At 38.9% G+C, this 23,194-nt stretch overlaps 7 protein-coding genes across 9 annotated transcripts; 6 read left to right on the forward strand and 1 right to left on the reverse strand.

Moving 5' to 3' along the window:
- Nucleotide 1: 1 nt before the first annotated feature.
- Nucleotides 2-2,403, forward strand: LOC148171904 (sodium-independent sulfate anion transporter-like). The gene is made up of 8 exons (XM_088041615.1): nt 2-184; nt 227-397; nt 443-652; nt 837-1,057; nt 1,100-1,433; nt 1,480-1,782; nt 1,830-2,140; nt 2,186-2,403. Exons 1-8 carry the CDS (start codon nt 178-180, stop codon nt 2,375-2,377), a joined length of 1,749 nt encoding a protein of 582 aa, XP_087897741.1. The 5' UTR covers nt 2-177; the 3' UTR covers nt 2,378-2,403.
- Nucleotides 2,401-5,557, forward strand: LOC148171905 (sodium-independent sulfate anion transporter-like). Its single transcript, XM_088042376.1, has 10 exons — nt 2,401-2,449; nt 2,481-2,645; nt 2,690-2,899; nt 2,944-3,164; nt 3,212-3,521; nt 3,566-3,868; nt 3,917-4,224; nt 4,275-4,418; nt 4,679-4,687; nt 5,465-5,557. The coding sequence occupies exons 1-10, from the start codon at nt 2,401-2,403 to the stop codon at nt 5,555-5,557; spliced, it is 1,812 nt and encodes a 603-aa protein (XP_087898502.1).
- Nucleotides 5,558-6,989: 1,432 nt separating this feature from the next.
- Nucleotides 6,990-9,073, forward strand: LOC148171906 (sodium-independent sulfate anion transporter-like). Its single transcript, XM_088042377.1, has 8 exons — nt 6,990-7,017; nt 7,062-7,223; nt 7,268-7,698; nt 7,743-8,028; nt 8,073-8,375; nt 8,425-8,726; nt 8,775-8,925; nt 8,975-9,073. Exons 1-8 carry the CDS (start codon nt 6,990-6,992, stop codon nt 9,013-9,015), a joined length of 1,704 nt encoding a protein of 567 aa, XP_087898503.1. The 3' UTR covers nt 9,016-9,073.
- Nucleotides 9,074-9,194: 121 nt separating this feature from the next.
- On the forward strand, nt 9,195-16,304 carry LOC148171907 (sodium-independent sulfate anion transporter-like). 2 transcript variants are annotated; one of them, XM_088040697.1, is made up of 12 exons: nt 9,195-9,479; nt 11,086-11,270; nt 13,871-14,075; nt 14,122-14,342; nt 14,387-14,558; nt 14,613-14,939; nt 14,989-15,129; nt 15,178-15,320; nt 15,368-15,529; nt 15,576-15,729; nt 16,105-16,165; nt 16,220-16,304. In XM_088040697.1, exons 2-12 carry the CDS (start codon nt 11,100-11,102, stop codon nt 16,266-16,268), a joined length of 1,806 nt encoding a protein of 601 aa, XP_087896823.1. In that variant the 5' UTR covers nt 9,195-9,479; nt 11,086-11,099; the 3' UTR covers nt 16,269-16,304. The 2 variants fall into 2 exon arrangements, with proteins under 2 accessions (XP_087896823.1, XP_087896824.1); XM_088040698.1 differs by lacking the exon at nt 16,220-16,304 and having other exon boundaries at nt 16,105-16,199.
- Nucleotides 16,214-22,167, forward strand: LOC148171908 (sodium-independent sulfate anion transporter). Of its 2 annotated transcripts, none has more exons than XM_088040695.1 (7): nt 16,214-16,377; nt 18,961-19,145; nt 19,251-19,446; nt 19,495-19,715; nt 20,739-21,081; nt 21,127-21,575; nt 21,623-22,167. In XM_088040695.1, the coding sequence occupies exons 2-7, from the start codon at nt 18,969-18,971 to the stop codon at nt 22,094-22,096; spliced, it is 1,860 nt and encodes a 619-aa protein (XP_087896821.1). In that variant the 5' UTR covers nt 16,214-16,377; nt 18,961-18,968; the 3' UTR covers nt 22,097-22,167. The 2 variants fall into 2 exon arrangements, with proteins under 2 accessions (XP_087896821.1, XP_087896822.1); XM_088040696.1 differs by lacking the exon at nt 16,214-16,377 and adding an exon at nt 16,591-16,786.
- Nucleotides 19,728-20,723, forward strand: LOC148171909 (protein Nazo-like). The gene is made up of 2 exons (XM_088040701.1): nt 19,728-20,373; nt 20,429-20,723. The coding sequence occupies exons 1-2, from the start codon at nt 20,214-20,216 to the stop codon at nt 20,695-20,697; spliced, it is 429 nt and encodes a 142-aa protein (XP_087896827.1). The 5' UTR covers nt 19,728-20,213; the 3' UTR covers nt 20,698-20,723.
- Nucleotides 22,168-22,230: 63 nt separating the features above from the next.
- mRpL12 (mitochondrial ribosomal protein L12) lies at nt 22,231-22,988 on the reverse strand. Its single transcript, XM_088040700.1, has 2 exons — nt 22,803-22,988; nt 22,231-22,756 (listed from the first exon to the last, which is right to left on the reverse strand). The coding sequence occupies exons 1-2, from the start codon at nt 22,862-22,864 to the stop codon at nt 22,276-22,278; spliced, it is 543 nt and encodes a 180-aa protein (XP_087896826.1). The 5' UTR covers nt 22,865-22,988; the 3' UTR covers nt 22,231-22,275.
- Between the last annotated feature and the right edge of the window lie 206 nt (nt 22,989-23,194).

The following is a 23,194-nucleotide window of genomic DNA, read 5'->3' on the forward strand; positions in this document are numbered from 1 at the left end:
CAGTTCTTTTATTCAGTGGTAGTGGAAACCGTACCGGTTTAACATTCAGTGTGTAATCCGCGACCATAAACCACGGAATTACTTTACAACACTTTAAACCATTCGAAGGTGCAACGCACCATCGTGATAACATGTAAAATAAAAGACACGTTAATCTCTGTCTGGTGATACTCAACGATGACAGGTAAAAATATCCACACTGAATCACCTCTAAACTCTATTCCAGTGATAACAAACCGTTCTAAAATGGACTACAAGAGTCTCCTCAAAAAACGCGTCCCGATCTTCGCGTGGTTCCCACACTACACCCTCTCGTTATTCCTTCAGGATCTCCTGGCTGGGATCACTGTGGGGATGACAGAAATCCCTCAAGGGATAGCCTACGCGATCGTTGCTGGTAAACATAAAGACACACGAGACGGTTTTACAAAGAAAATTGTAGGTTTACCCCCCGAGTACGGACTGTACTCTGGACTCATCGATGGGTTCATCTACGCGATTTTTGGAGGGTGCAAAGATCTGAATATTGGGCCCACATCGATCCTGTCTTTGATGTTACAACCGCATGTTACAAAAATGGGGCCGGATGCGTCCGTTTTGATGACATTTCTCTCCGGGATTATCATTTTCTTGTTGGGTGTCATGCATTTAGGTAAGAAAGTTTCGTATTAGTAATGAGCTAATGAGGCGATAAAAGTCAAGGTGAATAGTTTCACGGTTTCCTGGTAATATTAATGTTAAAGTTATTTTAAAAGAAGAATTGAGGTTTTTTTTAATGGTGTCATCATTATTCTTAGCACGTACGAAATGGAAATAACTCCAAAACCGTTTTCTAGGCTTCGTAATCCAATTTTTTTCTTACCCCATCATCGCCGGCTTCATGTGCGGCGGCTCCTTACAAATCGCCTCCGGCCAACTTAAAAGCCTCTTCGGAATCCCCGGGAAAACCGACAACTTCTTAGACAGTTGGAAATCGGTGGTTAACAACATCTCCCAGATCAGACAATGGGACACTATTCTGGGAGTGACCTCAATCGTCGTCCTGATAGCTCTTCGAGTAAGTCCCTCAGCATCACAGTAAAATTATTTTTTTTGTCAGGAAGTCCGTGTCTTCGGCAGCCTTCAAAGCCGCCCTGAGTGGTCCAACCGGCGCAACTTCCTCGGGAAAATAATCTTCCTTCTATCTCTAGCAAGAAACGCCCTCGTCCTAGTCATCGGTACGATAATTTCGTACTATTTGCACGACCAAGCACCGTTTAAAATCACCGGTAACGTGACGGGAGGGTTTCCTCCGTTCAAACCGCCTCCGTTTAGTACTGTCGTTAACGGTACCGACTACAGTTTCGGAGATATGGCGAAAGGGTACGGAATTTCCTTCGTTTTTATCCCGCTGTTGTCGATTCTGGAAGCCGTGACCATAGCAAAGGCCTTCTGTAAGTCCCCCAGCTCCAATTCTTGCCACTAAAAACTCGTTTTTAGATAAAGGCCGCCAGTTGGATGCGACCCAAGAAATGTTAGCTCTGGGCCTCTGCAACATCGTGGGCTCCTTCGTCGGATCCATGCCAGTGACCGGTTCTTTCACCAGAAGCGCCGTTAATAATGCGTCAGGAGTCCGCACGACTCTCGCAGGTGTCTTCACCTCCCTGTTGCTCCTCTTAGCCATCGCGTTTCTCACGCCGACGTTTTATTACGTGCCGAAGGCGACGCTGGCGTCGATTATCATCTGTGCCATGTTCTACTTGTTTGATTTTGAGGCCTTCGTCTTGTTGTGGAAGACCAAGAGTAAGATTAACTCCCCGTTGGAAAAAAAACCAAATTGGAGTTTTTAGAGCTCGATTTGATCCCGTTTTTGACCACGTTCTTGTGCTGTCTTTTCCTGGGGGTGGACTACGGGATTTTGATAGGAGCAGCCGTTAATTTGCTCTTCGTGCTCTACGCAAGCGCGCGTCCCAAATTTGACATAGAAAAAGAGAAGATTTTGAATGATCAGAGCGAGGTTTATGTGATTACACCGAAGGACACGCTCTACTTCCCGGCGGCGGAGTTCCTGAGGGATACTGTTCTGGAAATCGAAGGGATTGACGTGACTGTCATGATAAACGGGAAGTACATCCGGAGCATGGATATAACAGTGGCTAAGGTTAAATCAAAGAGGTATAAAACCAAATCTCATATTAATTTTTAGAGTATTTCTGTGCTCACAAACGAACTCTTGCTAAAGAAACACAAGGTGTACTTCCTCAACTTCAAAGGATCTCTTATTAACATTTGCGTGGGCGTGGATAAGAAGCTCAGTGACCACTTCGTGAGCGATGACTACTACAAGAGTCTTCTCAGAGATCCTGAGGCAGCGAACGTGGAAAGTTCCCAGTTGTAACTAATGTAAATAAATCTTAAGAAATGCGAGTTTCAATTCCTCGTCCCCTTGTTCCTAATCTGCGCAATAAAAGTTAATTGCGCCATTATGATAATCAGTCTAGATTTAAACACGATGAGACTAAGTTACAAGTTTTTAAAAAAGAGGCTTCCAATCACCTCGTGGTTACCTTACTACACCCTTTCAACTTTCCTTCAGGACCTCCTAGCTGGTTTAACAGTGGGCGTGACTGAAATTCCCCAAGGAATCGCTTATGCTACAATAGCAGGTAATTGAACACCTTCTTTTCCTCGCGCTAACTGGTTTTCGCAGGTTTACCACCAGAGTACGGTTTGTATTCCGGTTTACTAGACGGTTTCGTTTATGCGGTCTTCGGAGGATGTAAAGACCTCAATATTGGTCCTTCGTCGCTCCTCTCGCTGATGGTACAACCGATAGTTGCAGCTGCAGGTCCTCCAGCTGTGGTATTGTTAACTTTCCTTTCAGGGGCCATCATTCTGGTCCTTGGAATCTTAAATTTGGGTACGCGTCCTCTGAATAAAAGTAAAACTAAAAAGAAGTTGTAGGTTTCATCATTAACTTCTTCTCGCAGCCCGTCACCGCCGGTTTTATCTGTGGGGGCTGCATAGCGATCGGAATGGGGCAAATCATTGCCATTCTTGGAATTTCTGGAAGAACTGACACGTTCTTGAATTGTTGGACGACTTTGATTGAGCACGCCCATGAGGCTAGACTCTGGGATTTGATTCTAGGGGGCACCTCCTTGGTGTTTTTGATATTATTGAGGGTATGTATTCCAAAACGTCGTTCTTGAAGTGGTAAATTCTTCGGTAGTCACTCGGAGGTCTCGGAGGGTTGAAATCGGACCCTCACGTCTCCAAACGAAGGAACTTCTTCAGGAAGGTCTTGTTTATCGTGTCGATAGCCCGGAGCGCTCTGACTCTCATCATTGGTACTTCTTTGTCGTACTACTTTCGAGAAGCTCCTCCTTTTAGAATCATAGGCAACATCGCGGCTGGTTTTCCGACACTACAGCCTCCAGACTTCAGTAATTTCCAGGACTCTCTCAAAGTCTTCGGGATCTCTCTAGCGTTTATTCCTTTGATCTCAATTCTGGAGGCTCTCACAATATCGAAGATTTTCGGTCAGTTACCAGAAGCGCGACTAAATCTAAAGTTAAGTTTCCAGATAAAGCGCAGAAGTTGGATGGAACCCAAGAAATGTTAGCTTTAGGTCTTTGTAATTTCATGGGTGCTTTCGTGGGGTCCATGCCAGTGACAGGATCTTTCTCCAGAAGCTCCGTGAACCACGCATCTGGTGTTAGAACCACATTAGCAGGAGTCTTCACTTCTTTAATTTTACTCTTGGCGATAGCTTTCCTCACCCCGTCGTTCTACTACGTGCCAAGAGCCACTCTCGCGGCCATCTTACTAGGCGCTTTGATCTTCCTTTTCGACTATCGAACTCCTCTTCTGATGTGGAGGACCAAGAGTAAAGAAAATCGGCAAAAAACTTAACACCAAATCAGTTTTTTTGCAGAGTTAGATTTTATTCCCTTCTTCACCTCGTTCTTCGTCGGGATTTTCGTTGGATTCGATTACGGTATCCTCCTTGGGGCTCTAATAAATGTGACTTTTATCCTCTATGGTGCTGCTCGTCCCAAACTTAACATCTTAGAAGAGAAGGACGAGCTCGGGAATGATATCTTCAGGATCACACCAAATGACACTCTGTACTTCCCCGCGGCGGAATTTTTGAGGGACACAGTGTTGCAACGTAAGGGACAAAATGTCACTGTTATTATCAATGGAAGGAATATTCGGAGTATGGATATTACAGTCGCAAAGGTAATTATTGAAATAATCTAAGTCCGTAGCTCCCCGGTTTTATTTTGTAGACGTTGGTCACACTGATCCAGGAATTGAAACTGGGGAATTACACGGTTTTTCTTCTGGATTTCAAGCCGTCCATTGTTAAAATCTGTCTGCACGTCGATTCGTCTTTGGAGCATTATTTTTACAGCGAGGAGGCTTATAATATTGCGAAAACTCCCTGAATTTTCTTTTAGCAAATTATGATTGTGTTGACATTTTATAAATTGCAAAAAATTTAAATATTTGTCTTATTAATATTGTACATACAGGGTGTTCAAAAAATAGCGGACCAACTGATAAGAACGTCAAACTCTAAGACGCTGTGAATTGGAAATGCTGTTTAAAATTTTTATTTGAAGCTTTGTACGGGAGCAAAATAACTTTAAATATTGCGAAAAACGGCAACAGTGTTCAATTTTTTCGGTAGTTATTAGGAGTAGGTATAATTTTGAGACCAGAGCAACGCTTTGGTAGTTACAATTATTAATAAATCATGTAATTGGTTACTATGGTTTGCAATTAATTTTGATAACACCTGACCAGTAAAAGTCACAAAGTAGATCAGGAACCATTTGTTCTCTTCTTGGTGTGCGAATAGTCTTGGGTCCTCCATGATCCTGATAAATTTGGTTCCAATCAGCCCGTTTCACGTACCTGTTGATAAACTCGTTGAAAAGTATTCTTGGAGGGAATTTGCCAGTTAGGAAATTCACAAGCCTTACTGCCCCTTACTGCTTCTCGACTGTTTCCTTCATGTGTCGGTATATTCAGCAAAATTATACATCAATAGAGAAATAAACTCCTCTAGTTTGTGACACCTAAAAAATGTTTGACTTTTCTAAAAAAATGGTCATTGTCAGGCATTAGGCAACAATTAATTACTGAATTCTTGAAGTGAAATGTTGCCAGATTAATTTTGCGCTTTTGAGCTTGATTTTAAAAGTGCAAAATAACGTTTTGCATCAACATTTAAGGCATTTAAAGACTGTAAGTATGTAAATGTCAATCAAAACATGAACTCTAGTTGAATTTTGTAAACCTTGAGTTCATTATAAGGAAAAATTTGTGCCATAATTAGCGCCCCTCTAAGTGGCTGTAGATTTCCAACGAAGCACTCAATTATTGAAAAAACTTAATTTAGCTACTAGTTATTATCTGAAGATTCACGTAGTGAATAGTTGGTCCGCCATTTTTTGAACACCCTGTATATTAGGTTTTTGTTGACGAGCCCTATAGTTTAAATAAGACGGGTCTACACAGTCTAATTATGTACGAATTACATACAAGGCTTTATTTTCGATTGTAGTAAAAACAATTTTGTTCACATGTGAAATGTAAGTAAAGAAAACCTAAACCGTGCATAAAATGAAAGAAATAGCTGAAATGGCATCGAAAACTAAAGAATCTCTTCTTCTTACCAAGTCCAGAATGTGCATGAAGAAACTTGCGACGCATACAGGAGGTGAAATTGCATTTGACATTAATTTAATTATAATTATTTGACATAAAGAGCCACTTTATGGACGCTAAACGATACCGTCAAACATAGATTTATTATTATACAATTGAACATAATAGTTATTTATGTATTAACAATAAGTCAGTAAAGTGAATCTTTATCGAACGCGTCTGAGATTCGATAAAGACACTTTACTGACGTGGTGCGTACAAACTTTTATCACCAACCGTCAACAGTTTGGTAAAAAAGTACCTTCATAACCAATACATGCAATAATTAATTAATGCATTTACTTTTATTAAAGATGTTAAATCCATACTTCGTTCTGTTTTTTGTTGTTTATCTCAAAATTTGGAATTTGCGGCAGCTAAAGATTTTTATCAACGACTTATATTCCTAATAAAATGATCATTAACCATTGGTTTTGAGTTATAAAACAAAACGTTTATTATATAACTAGTGTTATAATATTAATATTCATTTTTGTTTTAATAGTGAATAGCTTTCTTAAATTGTCACAATCTTGTAAAATTTGCAATTCGAAAGATGGTTTACAAGTAAACCATGGTCATTTATACCTTATTATGTACATACTTTGATTTTTTGAATTAAAAAAGTAGGAGACTAATTTAATAGATAGTCGTAGATAAAACGTTGTATGTCACACGTGGGATAGTGACCTTATAATACTCGTTTTCTTACAAGTAACTCATCGTAATTATAATAATGCCTTTACCCCACTAGTAACATAAATAATACTTTATTGTACAAGTACAATAAAGTCAATGTTTATTTCCGGAAATCACTATGATAATGCTTCGATTTCTAGACGCTCGGCGATGAAATTAATTTGCATTCTCTCAAACCAAAAATGAAAAAAAATAACAATAAGTAATAAAAGAAATAAAAAAACCACCGAATCCGAAAACCGTTTGTATACGAAGTTTAAACAAACTGAGGAACTAGGAATCCCAAAAAAAACAAATTTTGAAGACTTTATTGTATGAAATGCGAGTCAGTTTTTTAATGTATGGAATAATACAATGCAACGGCTTATCTCTGATATTGCGAGCTAATAAAAACAATTGTGTACACACAATTAGGTGAAGTGCAGATCTGTAAAGTGCTCGAGCCACTTGATTATGTTCCCATTAACTCAATAAGGGTCTATCATATTCCTATTTCCACATTAAACTCGCAAAAAAATGAAGACACTTATAACGACGCTGATGAAACATCAAAATTATTTAGTGCTGTTTAGTCCCGTGAAAAGGAGAAGATGGAGATGAGCGATCCAAAACTGGAAGGTAAATACCCGAGAGTTACTTATCTCCTCTAACGTTTCTTCAAGGCTCAGTTAAATGCGACTGGAAAAGCACAATCAAAAGAAAAATTCCGATAACGGAGTGGCTCCCTGAGTACTCTACAAATTTCCTCTTCCACGATCTCTTGGCGGGATTTACCGTCGCGTTAACGGAAATACCGCAGTGTATAGCGTACGCCGGTATCGCAGGTATGTCAACTCCACGTTTCTCCAGTCTCCTGTAGGATTTTCAGGACTCCCGCTGCAGTACGGGTTGTACAGCAGCTTCATGGGAGGATTTGTCTACGCGATTTTCGGCAGCTGTAGGGCCATCAACATGGGCTCCACCTCCATCATGGCTCTTTTAATACAATCGTACGTCCGGGACTTAGGAGTCGCGGCCAGCATCTTCATGTCACTAGTAGGAGGGATGATAATTCTCGTTTTCGGGCTACTAAACTTAGGCTTCGTCATCGACTTCTTTTCTTATCCGGTGATGTCAGGATTCACCTCAGCCGCAGCCCTCACCATCGCCTCGTCCCAAATCAAGAATTTCCTAGGAATCGCAGGTCAAGCTGTTGGTTTCTTACAGTCGTGGCAAGATGTGTGTAAGAACGTCGGGGAAATCAGCAGGTGGGACACTGTCTTAAGCTCGCTTTCGCTGCTGGTGCTCTTCGCTCTCAAAGTGAGTTAAACAGCATTCTGACCGATTTTCAACGTAGTTTCTAGGAGCTTGGAAACCTCTCTGAAGACGGCAACACCTGCATCAAACGCCTCGTGTTCTTCGTTTCAGTAGCCAAGAACGCCATCGTGGTAACTTCAGGAATCCTCCTCGCGTATTACCTCGAAAGTAAAAACCTCAAGTACCTGAAGCTCACCGGGAGTGTCCATGGAGGATTCCCTCACTTTGAGTTACCAAGTTTCGATTTCAACATCTTCGGGAAGTTTGGGGTTTCCTTAGTGTTTATCCCCGTGGTGGCAATCCTAGAAACCGTCGCCATAGGAAAAGTCTTCTGTATGTTCACCACGTCGTTTTATTCATCTCATTTTGAGTTTCAGATAAGGGAAAATCACTGGATGGTAGCCAAGAAATGGTAGCTTTGGGAATGGCAAACATAATGGGCTCTTTGGTACAGTCGATGCCCGTGACGGGTTCTTTTACCCGCACGGCTGTTAACAACGCGTCCGGAGCGAAGAGCAACATGGCGGCAGTCTTCACCGGAAGTTTTATTCTGGTGTCTTTGCCGTTTTTGACCTCAATTTTTTATTACATTCCCAAGTCCACTCTGGCCGCTGTTATAATCTGTGCGATGTTTTATCTGTTTGATTTTAACGGTTTTGTCACGTTGTGGAGAAGCAACAGTAAGTTTCTCTGATTTACCACGGCAAATTTTAAAATTTGGGGTGTTAGAATTGGAGCTGATCCCGTTTCTGGTCACCCTCTTCAGCTGTCTCTTCCTCAGCTTGGACTACGGGATCCTCATCGGCATCGCAACTCATTTAACGTTCCTCCTGCACTCATCAGCGCGTCCTAGCATTAAATTCCAACAAGTCTTACATAATCCTGACGTGTACTTGTTTGCACCGAAGTCAAATATTCGGTTTCCTGCAGTTAACTACGTCAGAAATATCATCCTGAAATGCGAAAAACCGAACTCTTTGATTATTTTCGACGGTAAACGCGTCGATCACATGGATGTAACAGTCGCCAAGGTAAAACCAATCATCACATTACCATAATGATAATAATTGATTTTTCAGAGTATTGGGACTCTCGTCACAGAAGTGCGAATGAAAAACCAAAGAATCGTTTTTCTGAATTTCGAGAGACACGTCAAGGCGTTGTGTATCAATCTTGATAGAAATTTGAAGAAATACTTTAAAAATGGAGCCATTGAAGATGTAATTCAAGGTAGAGTTTCAAGTTTGTGGTTTTTCTTCGAGTGAATTTTTTCTTCCAGAACCTTCATCGAGATTGGAAGCGTTCTCTATACAACTGTAGCGACTTTATTATGTGTGCTAATTTACAATGTTTTCGCAACAAATGTTTATAAACAGTAAAGCCCAATAAAGTTAAGACTACTGTACGATTATATAACATCCTGACTCCCAGAGCACGACACTCGTTACCTTGTTAGTGAAGAAGGCCATTGGTCAATGTAATCACACTACAATAATTGCATCGTTTTTGATGGCAAAATACATTGAGTGTGACTAGCAGTGCTCGCAAAATAAATGGAAACCTTCATCGTGGTGTTATAAATTCTCGACAAGTTTGGGTGGTGCGAGAGGTGGAAGCTCACAACCAAGTCGGTGATAATATTTAGCTACTGATTCATACTTGGCGATATTGCGATAATTAGATTTGTTGTTATAAGTGGTAAATTGGTGTTGAGTGATACTACGTGTCTGTGGTGCAAGCGGCTCGTTTGAGAAGTTACCAGTGCAAGTTTTTTAATTAAAAGTGTGAGTACTCGAGTGGTATTATTAATAAATCTCATTTTTGTTCTTAATCTTAGTCCTTCATGACTGTTTTTACCACCTTTCACAAATTCCTTTTCTTAGATATTAGCATTTCATTGTCGTAATAGAGTAAAGTTGGAAAATTTTCCTAAAAACGGTGATCACATTGAAACCACTAAAATTAATATTCTCTTTTTGGGAAATTCAGGATTCGGATTCGAAAATTTTAGGAGATATTTTACCAATCTCTAAATCTCCAGTTCTCAGATTTTCGGAGATTTCTTACAATTTTTAAGATGAAAATTCCGTTTTTAGTATGCGGTACCAAAAACAGCTCTTTTACCGACTCATTTAAGTCCTTGAAATGAGTCTTTTTCGTACTCAATCCCAAAAAGTTGCCATGACATCTAATAAAGCAGTTAAACAATTATTCGAATAGGTACATCAATATGAATAAATTATTTGATTAGTATGTAAATATGACACAATTCCTTTCGCGTTTTCGATCGTTTTTACGGACTCATATTAAAACAGCAACGATCAGTCCGTAAAAACTGTATTTAGTATCTGCTCCCCAAAATGAGTCTTTTTTGGACTCAATCTCAAAAAATTGTCATAACAGCTAATCAAAGCATAGTGGTTTAATATAACAATTAAACAACTATATTTTTTTTTTGCGTTTTCGGTAATTTTTTCAGGATCTACATTTTATGTACAAAAACACATTTTTTTTGTGTTTATTTTAAATAATTTGATGGTTACTATGTGGCACAGTAAGTAAAATTTGAAGCGCACAATTTTCGAGAAACAATTAATTATACATACTAAAAGGTTTGAACGCGCGTGTTTTTGGGAGCTTTAAATAAAAAATTTTGTTTGTAACTCGTACTTAAAAAATTTCTCTAACCGGACCCGCAATGATTAGTCCATAAAACCTGTATTTTTTAGGTACTTGTAACAAAAATAGCTATTTTAGTATCTGCTCCCAAAATAGGTATTTTACAGACTCATTTAAGTCCCTAATATGAGTCTTTTTCGGACTCAAGAGTTGCTATGACAAATAATGGTGGTCCAATACTAAAATCAAACAACTTTATTTTATCTAATATGTACATCAATAACAATAAATTATTAGGTTTGTAAGTAAATCTAACACTTTTTTTTTCGTGTTTTCGGTATTTTTTTCAGGATTCTGTATTTTATGCAAAAAACGTTATTTTATATGATTATTTTTGACATTCTGATGAGGTTTGAATCTGTTTTTGAGAGGTTAAAAAAATGTTCGTAACACCTAGCTAAAAAGTTTTTACAGACTTCTCGTCCGTAAACAGCAACGATTAGTCCGAAAAAACTGTATTTTAAGTACTTGTAATAAAAATGATTATTTTCAATCAGGTCCTGAGCTTTTCCATTTTAAAATTTCTGTCTTCGGAACTCAGATTTTTAAAATCAATTTCTCAGATTCAAAGATTTACTGATTTTGACACAATGAACTTAAAACGTTAAAAGCTTTTTTAAACTGTGAAGCGAAATAATTTTAAGCAAACGGAAAAAATCAGTGGTTGCAGTGTGATCAATGCGATTCACTCGTTAATTTACTCTCTTCTAGAGCGTTTTTTTGCCATGATCTTGAACCTAACCGACCGCCTGAAAAATGGACTTCCTGTGCTAACCTGGTCCAAAACCTACACCTTCGAGAAAGCCATAGCGGACCTAGTGGCAGGAATTACCATCGGCCTCACTCTAATTCCGCAATGTATAGCATACGCTTCTTTAGCAGGATTAGGACCGCAGGTAAGTCCGCAGCCTTAACCTTCGCTCAATAAATCATTCGTTCCGGTCATGATACTGCCAAGGTAAAATTATAAGTAAAATTGTTCTTAGAGTTATTTTACATGTGGTGACTGAGCAAAATTTAAGTGTTACATATTATGTAAGAAAAGTATGTTTTGGGGTGTGTAGTAAGGTTGGGCCACCCAAAAACATACTGACATAATAATGTCAAGTAGAGTAATTGCAACAAGAGTTTAGTGAATAAATTCTAATGAAATTGAAAGGCGAATTGAATTGGCGAAGGTTTGATAATTCTTGGGTAAACATTGCTATTGGTCCAAAGGTGGAGATAGGTATATAATTTCTACAAATGGACGTGAGAATAATTGGAAAAGAATAGAATTAACAGAATAATTATTGGTTTTCCCCGATTACCTAATACTAATTCGATATGATCTTGAAATGACGGTACAGTAGGACCTCGATTATTCGGGCGTCGGATTATCCGTACAGGGCAGAAAGTGTTATTAATATTATCTTATTGCATTCTGAGTGAATCTGCGAAAAGAAATTTTCTACACTGAGATTTTAAATTAGAGCCATAATAAGTTAAATAACACTAACTATGTTGCTAAATAACTAACAATAAATATTCGAAAACATTAAATTCTCGTAAATTTTACAATCTAAAGAGATTTTTTTCCGGGAATTCACTTTTAGATTGGAAGTTAAAATATGTGGTCCTTCGCTAATTCTGGGATACCTGTATTTTTCCAGATGTTATTTTGTAGTACAGTAGACTCTTAATAATTTGAACCTCGATAATTTGAATTTTTAGATAATTTGAAGTTTTCCACCGGTCCCCTCGATTTCTCTCGATAAATTGAACAATTTTAATGTATTTTGGTCCCCTCGTTAATTTGAAGTAAAATCGAGAAATTTTTTCCCACCAACACTATAATTTTTCCTTTCCGAACTCTTGTTTATTTGAATTTTTTCTTTTCTCACTCTCAATTATTTGAATCACACTATATTTTGAACTCGATAATTTGAACTTTTGCCACGTCCCTTGAACTTCAAATTATCGAGAGTCTACTGTAAATACTTAAATTTTAGCCTTTTTGGCCGCATAATACTTAAAAAAATAGATACTTTGTATATCCTAATGAACTTCCGGAATTTATGATATCGCAAAATTTTTCCTGCAAATTTCGCATTAGCAAGCACTTGAGCGTGCAATATTTGAATAGAAACGACATAATTAGTACAGTACAAACTCAGAGCCTGCATGGATAATCAAAAAACACGTATAATTGAATTGACAAATAAACATGCATTTAAGACGAGAGAATTTTTTGGAACATTTTTTTAATTCAAAATATAGAAAAACGTTAACCAAATTCATCATCTTAACAGTAACAATTTTAAATATCAAAAGAAATTTAAATAATCAACTCTTACCAGATATTTTACATAAAAGTAATTACATTATTAAAAATTAGTAAACAAAATTTTGTCTCCCACTAAATTTTTTTACTTTTATTAATCATGATGGTTTTCTTTGCAATAGAATTTATTTCAAGCATTTTCGTTAATCATAATTTTGTTTATGCTCTCTGAACTAGCTAAAATGTCATTAAACTACACCAACCATTACTTGTGAAATTACAAATTTTCAGTCTCCATACTTTGGAAGCAAAAATACGAAACAGTAGATATTAGATTTGTAATGCACGGATACACACTTTTGCACGGATAATCCGCAGTACAAATAATCTGCACCCGGATAATCGAGGTTCTACTGTACAAAAATGAGATTATTTAGTAAACAAAAATAAAGCAAGGTGTCTCATTTTTTTAAATACATGTTAAATCTAAGCTTATAAGTGCAGTTTAAAAAATAATAATTCAATGCAGATGATCGGTTGCGACTCACCCAGATAATCGAGGTCGAACTATCATGAAAATTATTCTACCTATAAGTTAGTTATGCAAGCATTCTTTGAGCGTGGTATTGTGGGTGGACTATAAAACTTTCACGATTTTAGTATTAGTAATCGCTAAGTAAATATTATTGTTGAATTTTCTTTTTATTGTCCAAATTTTAATTTATTTTAGTATTTTTAGATTCTTCTTGAATTTTCTTTGGCCTCTGATTTTTTTATTCTTTTTAGATTCTGTTTAAAGTTTCTGTTTTCTTTAAATTTTGATTGTAGATTATCTTCGTAGTTTCTCTACATTTTTAAATTTGCGCTCAAATTTTCGAACAATTTTTCTTTCAATGTTTTTCATAATCTCTCAAATTCTCCGGCTCTGTATAAATATTCTAGACACTCCTAGAATTTTTCAGATGAGCTTAAACTCTTTTTAAATCCACAGTCTGGCGTCGCGACGCGTCGTTCAAGAGCTCTCCAATAAAACATTTATGAATCCCAGTTCCGCCATTGTTATTACAGCATTTTTATTGTCTTAAATTATCTATTTTTTAATATCCGTTTTCGTATTAAACAAAAACTTGTTTTTTTTTATGTAAAACCGGGCGCCTCTGATATAATTACGAAAGCACAGCCTCATTTCCACCACCAATGCGCAACAATAAAACTTTTCCCCCTTTTTTTTAGTACGGTCTCTACTCGTCCCTCTTCGGCGGAATAATCTACGTTACCTTCGGCACCATCCCCGAGCTCAACATCGCCCCCACAGCCCTGGTGTCGCTCCTTACATTTACTTTCACCCACAGCGTCACGTACGGGAACGCACAAGCAGCGATCCTACTCTGCTTCCTCTCAGGAATAATCGAGTTAATCTGCGGAGGATTACACCTAGGTTGAACTCAACTCTTTTAATCTCCTCTTCTTAACAGTTTTTATAGGTTTCCTGGTTGATTTTGTCTCCACCCCCGTGGTGGCGGCGTTCACCTCAGCAGGCGCGCTCACAATCGCGTCGTCGCAAGTTAAGAACCTCCTCGGTTTGAAATTTTCAGCGGAGTCCTTCAGTTCGGTGTGGAGCAACGTTTTCTGGCACATCACCGAGACGAAGAAATGGGACGCCATTCTTGGGTTTTCCTGCTGCGTGGTCTTGTTATTAATGAGGGTAATTATCGGTATTTTGATGAGATTCCCGTATTTCTCCCATAGAAATTGAAGGATTTTGGCGCTCCCCCGCTGGAAGATTCCAAATCCGCTAAGACTACCTCCCCAGTGAAAAAACTAATTTGGTTTTGTTCAGTCGCGAGGAACGCCTTCGTTGTGGTTATCTGCGCCCTTGGCGCCTACCTCCTCGCGGAAAAAGTCCCTTTTTCATTGACCTGTGGGTATGTGGTCGCCTAATTTACCAAAATGTTTGATTGGGTCATGTTTTTAGCCCAAGTCCCTGAAGGTTTACCGAGTTTTGTCAACCCGGTAGCGGAAGCCCACAACGGGAACGCCACCGTTAGCGTAATGAACATGATGAAAGAACTAGGAAGCGGCATCATCGTCGTTCCTTTCGTTGCAATCCTCGGCAACGTAGCCATAGCCAAAGCATTTTCCAAAGGAAAAATCATGGATGCGTCCCAGGAGATGATCGCAGTGGGAATGTGCAATCTCATTGGTTCGTTGTTCGGGTCGTACCCAATCAGCGCGTCGTTTTCGAGAGCCGCACTAAGCAATGCGAGTGGTGTGAAGACACCTTTAGCCGGGATCTACACGAGTAAAAATCAACACACTGTATATACGACTAATTGTTTTTTTTTCTTAAGGTGGAATGGTACTATTAGCACTGACTTTTCTGACTCCGTACTTCTCGTACATCCCGAAAGCCACGCTGGCGGCGGTCATTATCTGTGCGGTCATTTTCATGGTGGAGGTGACTCTTATGAAGATGATCTGGGAGATTAGCAGTAAAAATAACGAAAATTTCGACTGACATTTCAGTGGTTTTGTTTCAGAAATGGATTTGGTTCCGTTTTATATAACTCTTCTGTCTTGTCTTTTACTGAGCATCGAAATCGGCATTCTTGTGGGCGTCGGCATCGACATACTCTTCCTGTTGTACACTGCGGCGCGCCCCAAAATCCTAATCGAAAAAACGGTAACGAAAAATCCGAACTAATTTCAAAAATTCAAAAGTAATTCCAGAACGGCCATCTTAGGATCACCCCAACGTCCGCCATTTTGTTTCCCTCCGCGGAACACATCAGAGACAAGATTTTGAAAAACAAAGAGCTCCAAAGTGGGGGCTATACAGTCGTGGTGTTCGACTGCCAAAGAATAAACAAAATGGATTTTACAGGGGCAAAAGTGAGTGTACCGGAAGTTGATTTCTCTCTAATTTGCACAATTTCAGTGTCTCTCGGCGTGCATTTCCGACTTGAAGAAAATGAAGAAGGAAGTGGTGTTCTACCGGCCGAAAAAACCCGTCGCGAAAATGGTGCTGAAAGTGACTGAAGGCGAAGCGAAGGTGGCCGAAACGGAGGAGAGTTTACGCAATTTTCTTCGGGGTTGGTAATTTTTTAAAAGACAGGAACGGACTAAGGCGAGATAATCGGACTTTAAAATTGCTGAGTAATTGCAGATAAACTGAAATTATCGAGTTATGTCTGGGCAGAAATCAGTCCCCGGATAAAAAAACACGATTAAGATAATAAACTAATAAAAACATTTTATTAGTAATAAATTAATTCAAAAAATTGTGATTTCAACACGCAACCTTTCATACTCAATTATCCGTTTCCTAATGCGGTAGCGGAACGGAAATGCACTTGACACTTTGGTAATTAGTCCTGAAACCGACCCTGGCCGAGTTGTACTCGGATTGGTCTACATATTATCGATCTTTGTAGGTGGCAGCACTGATAACGTTTTTGACGTTTTAGATGACATTTCCGCGACGGCCAGAGATGTGGAGATCAACATCGACAAAAATACAACACAGCTGTAAATAATTGTAATAGTAAATTTTTTAAGTATACTTAAGTCTATTATTCTTAGATATTATAGTAAAGTGAGCACTTTAAAGAGAGTGGTGTTATCAGTTTAGACGCTATAATTTGGCGTGATAAGAATTGGCCTTAAAAATGTGGAGGGTTAAGGCTAAGCATGAAATGAAGAAAATAAAAGTTTTAATATAACTTCTGGTTTCGTCAGTGGTAAGTACTTTCGGCCATTTTTCTTACTTAAGTATGTTATGATATCAAATCACACTTCCCGCTAGTTGTGAAACACTGCAAACTCAGTAAAAAACTAATATTTTACGTCGATTAGTCACACATCATTCAAGGATAAAATATATCACGAATTATCTTCCAACAAAATAAATAATAATAAATATTTACACATTTTAACATTCGTAGCGTGCGAGCAAAATACAAAAAACCAACACCTCAAGAAATTTAATTTAAGTGGTCCATGAAGAAGAGAGAAGGGATAAACTACTTAATTGCACGTGATTTGAAATCGCTTAATTTTAAGTCATTGGCAGTTCAGCGTGCAGTTCTATTGGTTCTTGTTTGTTTGGTAGTGTTGAATTTATGTGACCGCTAAAGTGCGCAAAAATTGGTACGTTATTTGTTTGCTCCTTTGACTTACATTACTTTTTAACAGAATTGTTGGGTCAGTTGTGGTCGTTATAAAAATCTGATTAGATAAAACGGGAGATTTGGTCATTATTAGCCTGTCATGTCGCTATAATTATTCTCGAATTAATTGTAAAGTGCGAAGCGGCGGAAGCATTTTGTCTCTCTGGTGAGTGGGGAAAAATTTGCGAGGGGTTTTCTTAATTTAAAAAAATAAAAAAAAAACGAAATTGTTGTTATTCTAGGATTTTTAATGTTTTCTTTTGCTGTCTCGTTTTATTTGGGTTCCGCATCGTGAGTTTGAAGTTTTTTAATTGTTTTCCTTCAGTTTTTTTGATGTTTGATTGATCTTAAACTATGATATCTAGGAATTACTTGGATTGCCCATTTTTCGAAGTCCTCCAACATCCCTTAGATTTTTAGCTGTTTTTTTTTTATTTTCATATTGCACAAATTCCTCAGATTTTCTGACTTCTGTTTTATCGGATTTTCCAGATTTCCTAGTTTCTTTCTCAAGATACCCAAGTATCCTCCAGTTCATCAGATTCCTGATTTTCTGCATTCTATTGTTCTCTGCGTTTCCCGACATTTCTTTTTTCTCTGATTCTTCACCACAATTTTATTTTTTTAGATTTTCGCTGTTTATTTTATCATTTTTAGATTCCAAAAATTCCTCAGATTTTCTCTAATCTGTGGAGTTTCAGATCGTTTTATCGGATTTTTCAATTTTCCCAGTTTTATTCTCAGATGCCCTAATTTCCTCCAGTTCGTCAAATTCCCGATTTTCTGCATTTTAATGTTCTCTGGATTTCCCAACATTGCAGTTTTCTCTGATTTTTCATTACAATACATTTTTTAGATTTGATAGATTTTCGCTGTTTATTCTATGATTTTCAGATTCCACAAATTCTTCAGATTTTCTCTATTCTGTGGAGTTTCAAATTGTTTTATCGGATTCTTCAAATTCCTCAGTTTTTTTCTCAAATACCCCAATTTTCTCCAGTTTGTTAGAATCCTGATTTTTGCATTTTATTGTTCGCCACGTTTTCCGGCATTTTCGGTATTTATTTTATTATTTTCAGATTCCACAAATTTCTTAGATTTTCTCTAATCTGTGGAGTTTCATATAGTTTTATCCGATTTTTCAATTTCCTCAGTTTTATTCTGAGATGACCCAATTTCCTCCGGTTCGTAAGATTCCTGATTTTGTGCTTTTTAATGTTCTCTACGTTCCCCGACATTTCAGTTGTCTTTGATTCATCACAATTTTTTGTTTGATTCGTTAGATTTTCGCTGTTCATTTTATTATTTTCAGATTCCATAAATTCTTATTCTATGGAGTTTTAAATGATTTTATCGGATTCTTCAGATTCCCCAGGTTTTTTCTCAGATGCCCCAATTTCCTCCAGTTCGTCAAATTCCTGATTTTCTGCCATTTAATGTTCTTTACGCTTCCCGATATTTCAGTTTTCTCTGATTCTTCATCCCTTTTTTTTTAGTTCGTTTGATTTTCGCTGTTTATTTTATCATTTTCAAACTCCACAAATTCCTCAGATTTTCTCTATTCCGTGGAGTTTCAGATCGTTTTATGGGATTTTTCAGATTCCCCAGTTTCACTCTCAGATGATTTTCATTTCAGTTTTCTCTGATTCGTCATCACAATTTCATTTTTAGGTGTGTTTAAATTTTCTCAAACTTCTTTTGTTTTCCGTAAAATTTTGAATGCTCGGACTGTTCAGATTCTTCTTTTTCATGGTTTCTTGATTGATTCTTCTGAATAATGACATTTTCGATTTTTCTGCAGTTTGGAACGCGCCGCAGTGTCTAGACACTGATTCATAAAAATGTTTTGAGTAAAATCACGGTCAAATTCCGCACCAATATCAATGTTTTGCAAATTTTATCAATTTTTCCCGCGTAGACTCGGGTCATTCCCCTTGACCATATCACAATTCGTACAATTCCCACACACTTGCACCGACACATTTCATCTACCTTCAAAACCAACGCAAAACCCGAACTTTAACCTCATTGAAGTGAAAGTTGCGCACTCAAATTTCACTTTTCTCCTGTCAATCCCTAAAAATAAACATTAAAAAAGCAGTCACGTATCGCCAGAGCCGTTATCTAGCCACACAAACTAAAAAAACTGTTAAGTTCCAGAAATGTCCATCGCGAAGTTGGTCAAGTCCACGCTCCTCCAGCGTGTCCCGATTTTGGGATGGGGGCGGAAGTACACTTCGGAGAAGTTCATCAGTGATACCATTGCTGGGATTACTGTGGGGTTGACAGTGATGCCGCAAGCTTTGGCGTATGCCACTCTCGCGGGATTAGAGCCCCAGGTAGGTTTGAAGAAACCAAGCGTGAAGAGTTTTTTTAAGAGCCTTGGTACTTGTGAGTGGTAACCTTCTAGTTGTGTAACTACCCTTTTTGTCTTCGTTTTTCAGTACGGACTCTACTCCGCTTTCGTGGGCTGCTTCATTTACACCATTTTTGGAACATGTAAGGATATTACCATCGGACCCACCGCGTTGATGGCGCTCATGACGTACCAACAGATCGTGGGGCGCAACACTGACTATGCTATTCTTCTGTGTTTTTTGACGGGGGTGGTTCAGCTCCTGATGTCGATTCTACATTTAGGTAGGAGCGTCTAGCTCCAAAAATGTCGTTCTAACGTTGTTTTTTTAGGAGTTCTCATCGATTTTATTTCGATACCAGTGACAGTCGGTTTTACTTCAGCAACGTCTGTGATAATTATGACTTCTCAACTTAAGAGTCTCTTGGGGTTGAAGATTTCGTCGTCCGGGTTTTTGGACACCATTACCAAAGTTTTTAAGAATTTACATGAGACCAAGCTGCCGGACTCTTGTCTGGGGGTTGTCTGCATCGCCGTGTTGATGGCAATGAGGGTGAGTTTCCCATTTTTGTTAATTTAACACTGTTTTTTATAAACATTTACTGTGACAGCGAAGGCTTTTTCCTAATTTTATCAAATTCGACTGATAACAATCACGAGATCTCTCAGTATCATCTGATTCTTTAAATTCTTCCCGATTTGGATTTTCTTCAGATTCCCTTGAATTTTCTGGTCTTCCGATTCTTCAGTTTCTTTCTAAAGATTTCCCACTTTTTCTTTCCTTAAATTTAATCTTCTCTAAACTCGTCAGCGTGCGTATTTCCTTCAGTTTCTTTACATTAAGTTTTTTCTTCGGTGCATGTTTTGTGGACTTTTTTCTCGACATATCATAAACACCGTCTTTACCATTTTTTTTAAGTTAATTATCTAGTTTTATTAGCTAGTAGTAATCGATTCTAATCTCGTCCCAAATTATATCTAACTCACTCAATAATAAATATGATCTAAATAACAATTAGATAGCAAGGGGATTCACTCCCCATTAGCAACCATGTCTCTCGCGAGTTCTGAAGTGTTAACCTTTCTGGCCCGTTTTTCCCAACACGAAAACATCAAAGTTACCATAACGGAAAGTTTCAAAGGGGCTGCAATTACCGGAATTGGTGCTTTGCTAGGCGGACTCCTAGGGGGCCCCCGCGGACTGGCGATAGGTAAAATTTAACCTCTAAACCACACGATTTTGCTCAATCATCGTTCATACAATAGGTGGTGCAGCTGCAGCTGTTTTCGCCGGTCTCCATGGACAGGATAAGTACAAGTCCTTGATCGAGGTGATCCGAGAAGACTTAACAGAAGAACAAAAACAAGAACTCGTCGAGTCTGTCAAGGCCCTCGTCCGTAGAATTGCACCAGGAGTCGCTCTAAACGCCCCGGCTTTGCTCGCGATGGCTACCCAAGACAACGCTTTCGGGGGGGCGGTTACTAATTTGTTGCAAAATTTGTTTAGTACCTGGGGGATGTCCCTATCTGTCTAAATATATCTATTTCCTGTATTATCGTTTTTTTTTATTTTCAGAAACTCAAAGACTTCAAAGTCTCCTCCAAAGATACAAAACCTACCAAAAAACAGCGCGTTACTGCCAAAGCTCTGTGGTTGATCTCCACGTCTCGAAACGCATTAGTCGTCATTACTTGTTCAGTAATTGCTTATTTTTACGAAACCAAAGGGCCGGGGTCTCCTTTCCGGTTAACAGGAACCGTGCGTCCCGGACTCCCGGAGTTCAAACCACCACCTTTCGAAACAATCTTGAATAACCGCACCGTGGGTTTGGGGGAGATGGTATCAGACCTGGGAACCTCCATAGTTCTAGTCCCAGTGATAGGAGTCTTAGGCAACGTCGCCATCGCCAAAGCTTTCGGTGAGTTTTCACACTTTTTCTTCGTTTCTTCAACTGTCTTTGTAGCAAGCGGACAGATGATTGACGCCACTCAAGAACTCTTCACTCTATCAATGTGTAACGTCTTCGGATCGTTCTTTTCCTCCATGCCCATCACTGGGTCCTTTTCGAGATCTGCGGTGAACCACGCCAGCGGCGTCCAGACGCCTCTTGGTGGTATCTACACGGGAGTTATGGTGCTCTTAGCTCTCGGTTTTCTAACACCTTACTTCGCGTTCATCCCCAAGGCGTCTTTAGCTGCTGTTATCATCAGCGCAGTCATCTTCATGATCGAGTATGAAGTGGTCAAACCCATGTGGAGGTCCAGTAAAAAGGATCTGATCGCGACGTGCGCCACGTTCGTTTTCTGTTTAGCCATCGGGGTGGAATACGGGATTCTTGTAGGGGTGGGAATCAACATCATGTTCCTGTTGTACCCATCAGCGCGCCCCTCTGTCCACGTCGAGAAGATGAAGGTAAAATTCAGTAGTACGAAAACACGCGTCTTTATTGTAATTTCCAGACCTCCAATGGTATCGACTACATTATGATCACCCCCGGGAACAGTCTTTATTTCCCAGCTGTCGATTTCATCAAAACCAGCGTGGAAAAAGCAGGGAGCAGTTGTAAGAACCTCCCGGTGGCCATCGACTGCAGGTTTATCCTGGGGGCGGATTTCACAGCAGCCAAGGGAATCTCAGCACTAATCAACGAGTTTTTGATCCGGAAACAAGCGCTGTACTTCTTGAACACGAGGGAGGAAGTCGTCTTCGTTTTTAGGGGCGTTTTTGACAATGATTTTAAGTATTTTGATTCCAAGGAGGAGATGGAGAAGGTTTTAGAAGACAACCAAAAAGAGAGCGAAAATGAAGAGACTCTTCTACTGAATAATGGGACGATCTGCCACAACCAGTGGAGGAACTCCATGACGGAATTACAAGAAATTACGTGTGACAACAAGAATATTTGCTATAGGAAAGTGCACGCCGAACCGTGAAGTTTTTGTACCGATTTATGTATCTTTATACTGTGTATAATGCTTTTAATAAACTTTTTTCTTAGAAAAAATAGTTTAAACTGAATGGAAGTATTTAAACGGAGAAGGAGATGGAAGATTCAATTTGAAAACTCTTCTAAAAATCAACTTATTTACTAAAAACTCACAATGAGGTACAATTATTCCACTTCTACAGTGCCTCCGACTTTCTCAATAGCCGCCTTCAACTTCTCCGCCTCTTCCTTTGTCACATCCGCCTTAACCACCGTCGGAGAGCTCTCCACAAACTTCTTCGCTTGCACTAAATTCATCCCTTCTAACAAACTCTTGATCTCTTTAATCAGCGCCACTTTCTGCTTCTCATCAAACTTCATCAACTTCACCGTAAAAATCGTCTTGACTGCCTTGGGTTTCTCATCTTCTTCCTCCGCGGCCGCAGGAGCTGCAAAGCCCCCAATGGGCATAACTGGAGCATCGGGAAGATTCAGCCGTTTCTTGAGAGCCCCACTTAACTCAGACACTTCCAATAGGTTAAGTTGCGAGATTTCTGTGACAAGTTTCTCGATTTTTGGACTAACAGGCTTATCGACGTTGCTTGGGGGCGGTATGGTTAGTTTTTCAGGGGGAGCCGGCTGAGCCTCGGGGTGTGAAAGTGAGGCGCTGAAAAGCGTGGTTAGAATCGAAAAAAAGTTAAATTAGGGGTTACCTAAGAGTGAAACAGCGCCAGTGTTTAGGGGACGCCCGGATAATTATACGAGCAGAGTTCATAGCGAGATTTTAGTGGTATTTTCGCAGAATTCGAGGTTAAGTAACCTAAATTTGCCGATAAGAGAGTCGGTAATTTGGCGATCTGTAATCAACGAGGACGGGCCAATCAGATCGCAGGGTTGATAAGCGAAAGTGGGTAAATTCGCGATCTGTAATCTACGAGAAAGCGGGTTTTTTAAACTAATTATTAGTTTGTGATGTTTTCACACGCGTGTTTAACAAAAAACACATCCTTTTGTTTTTGTTGATAATTTAACGGAGGCCGAGTCGTCTGTTTATCATGTTTATTAAGGAACAACAAAGTGTTACGCAATGAAAAACAACAAATAG

The sequence above is a fragment of the Gnatocerus cornutus genome, chromosome 7 (genome assembly GCF_029298725.1).
Source record: "Gnatocerus cornutus isolate USDA-ARS CGAHR chromosome 7, icGnaCorn1.1, whole genome shotgun sequence".
Lineage (NCBI taxonomy): Eukaryota > Metazoa > Arthropoda > Insecta > Coleoptera > Tenebrionidae > Gnatocerus > Gnatocerus cornutus.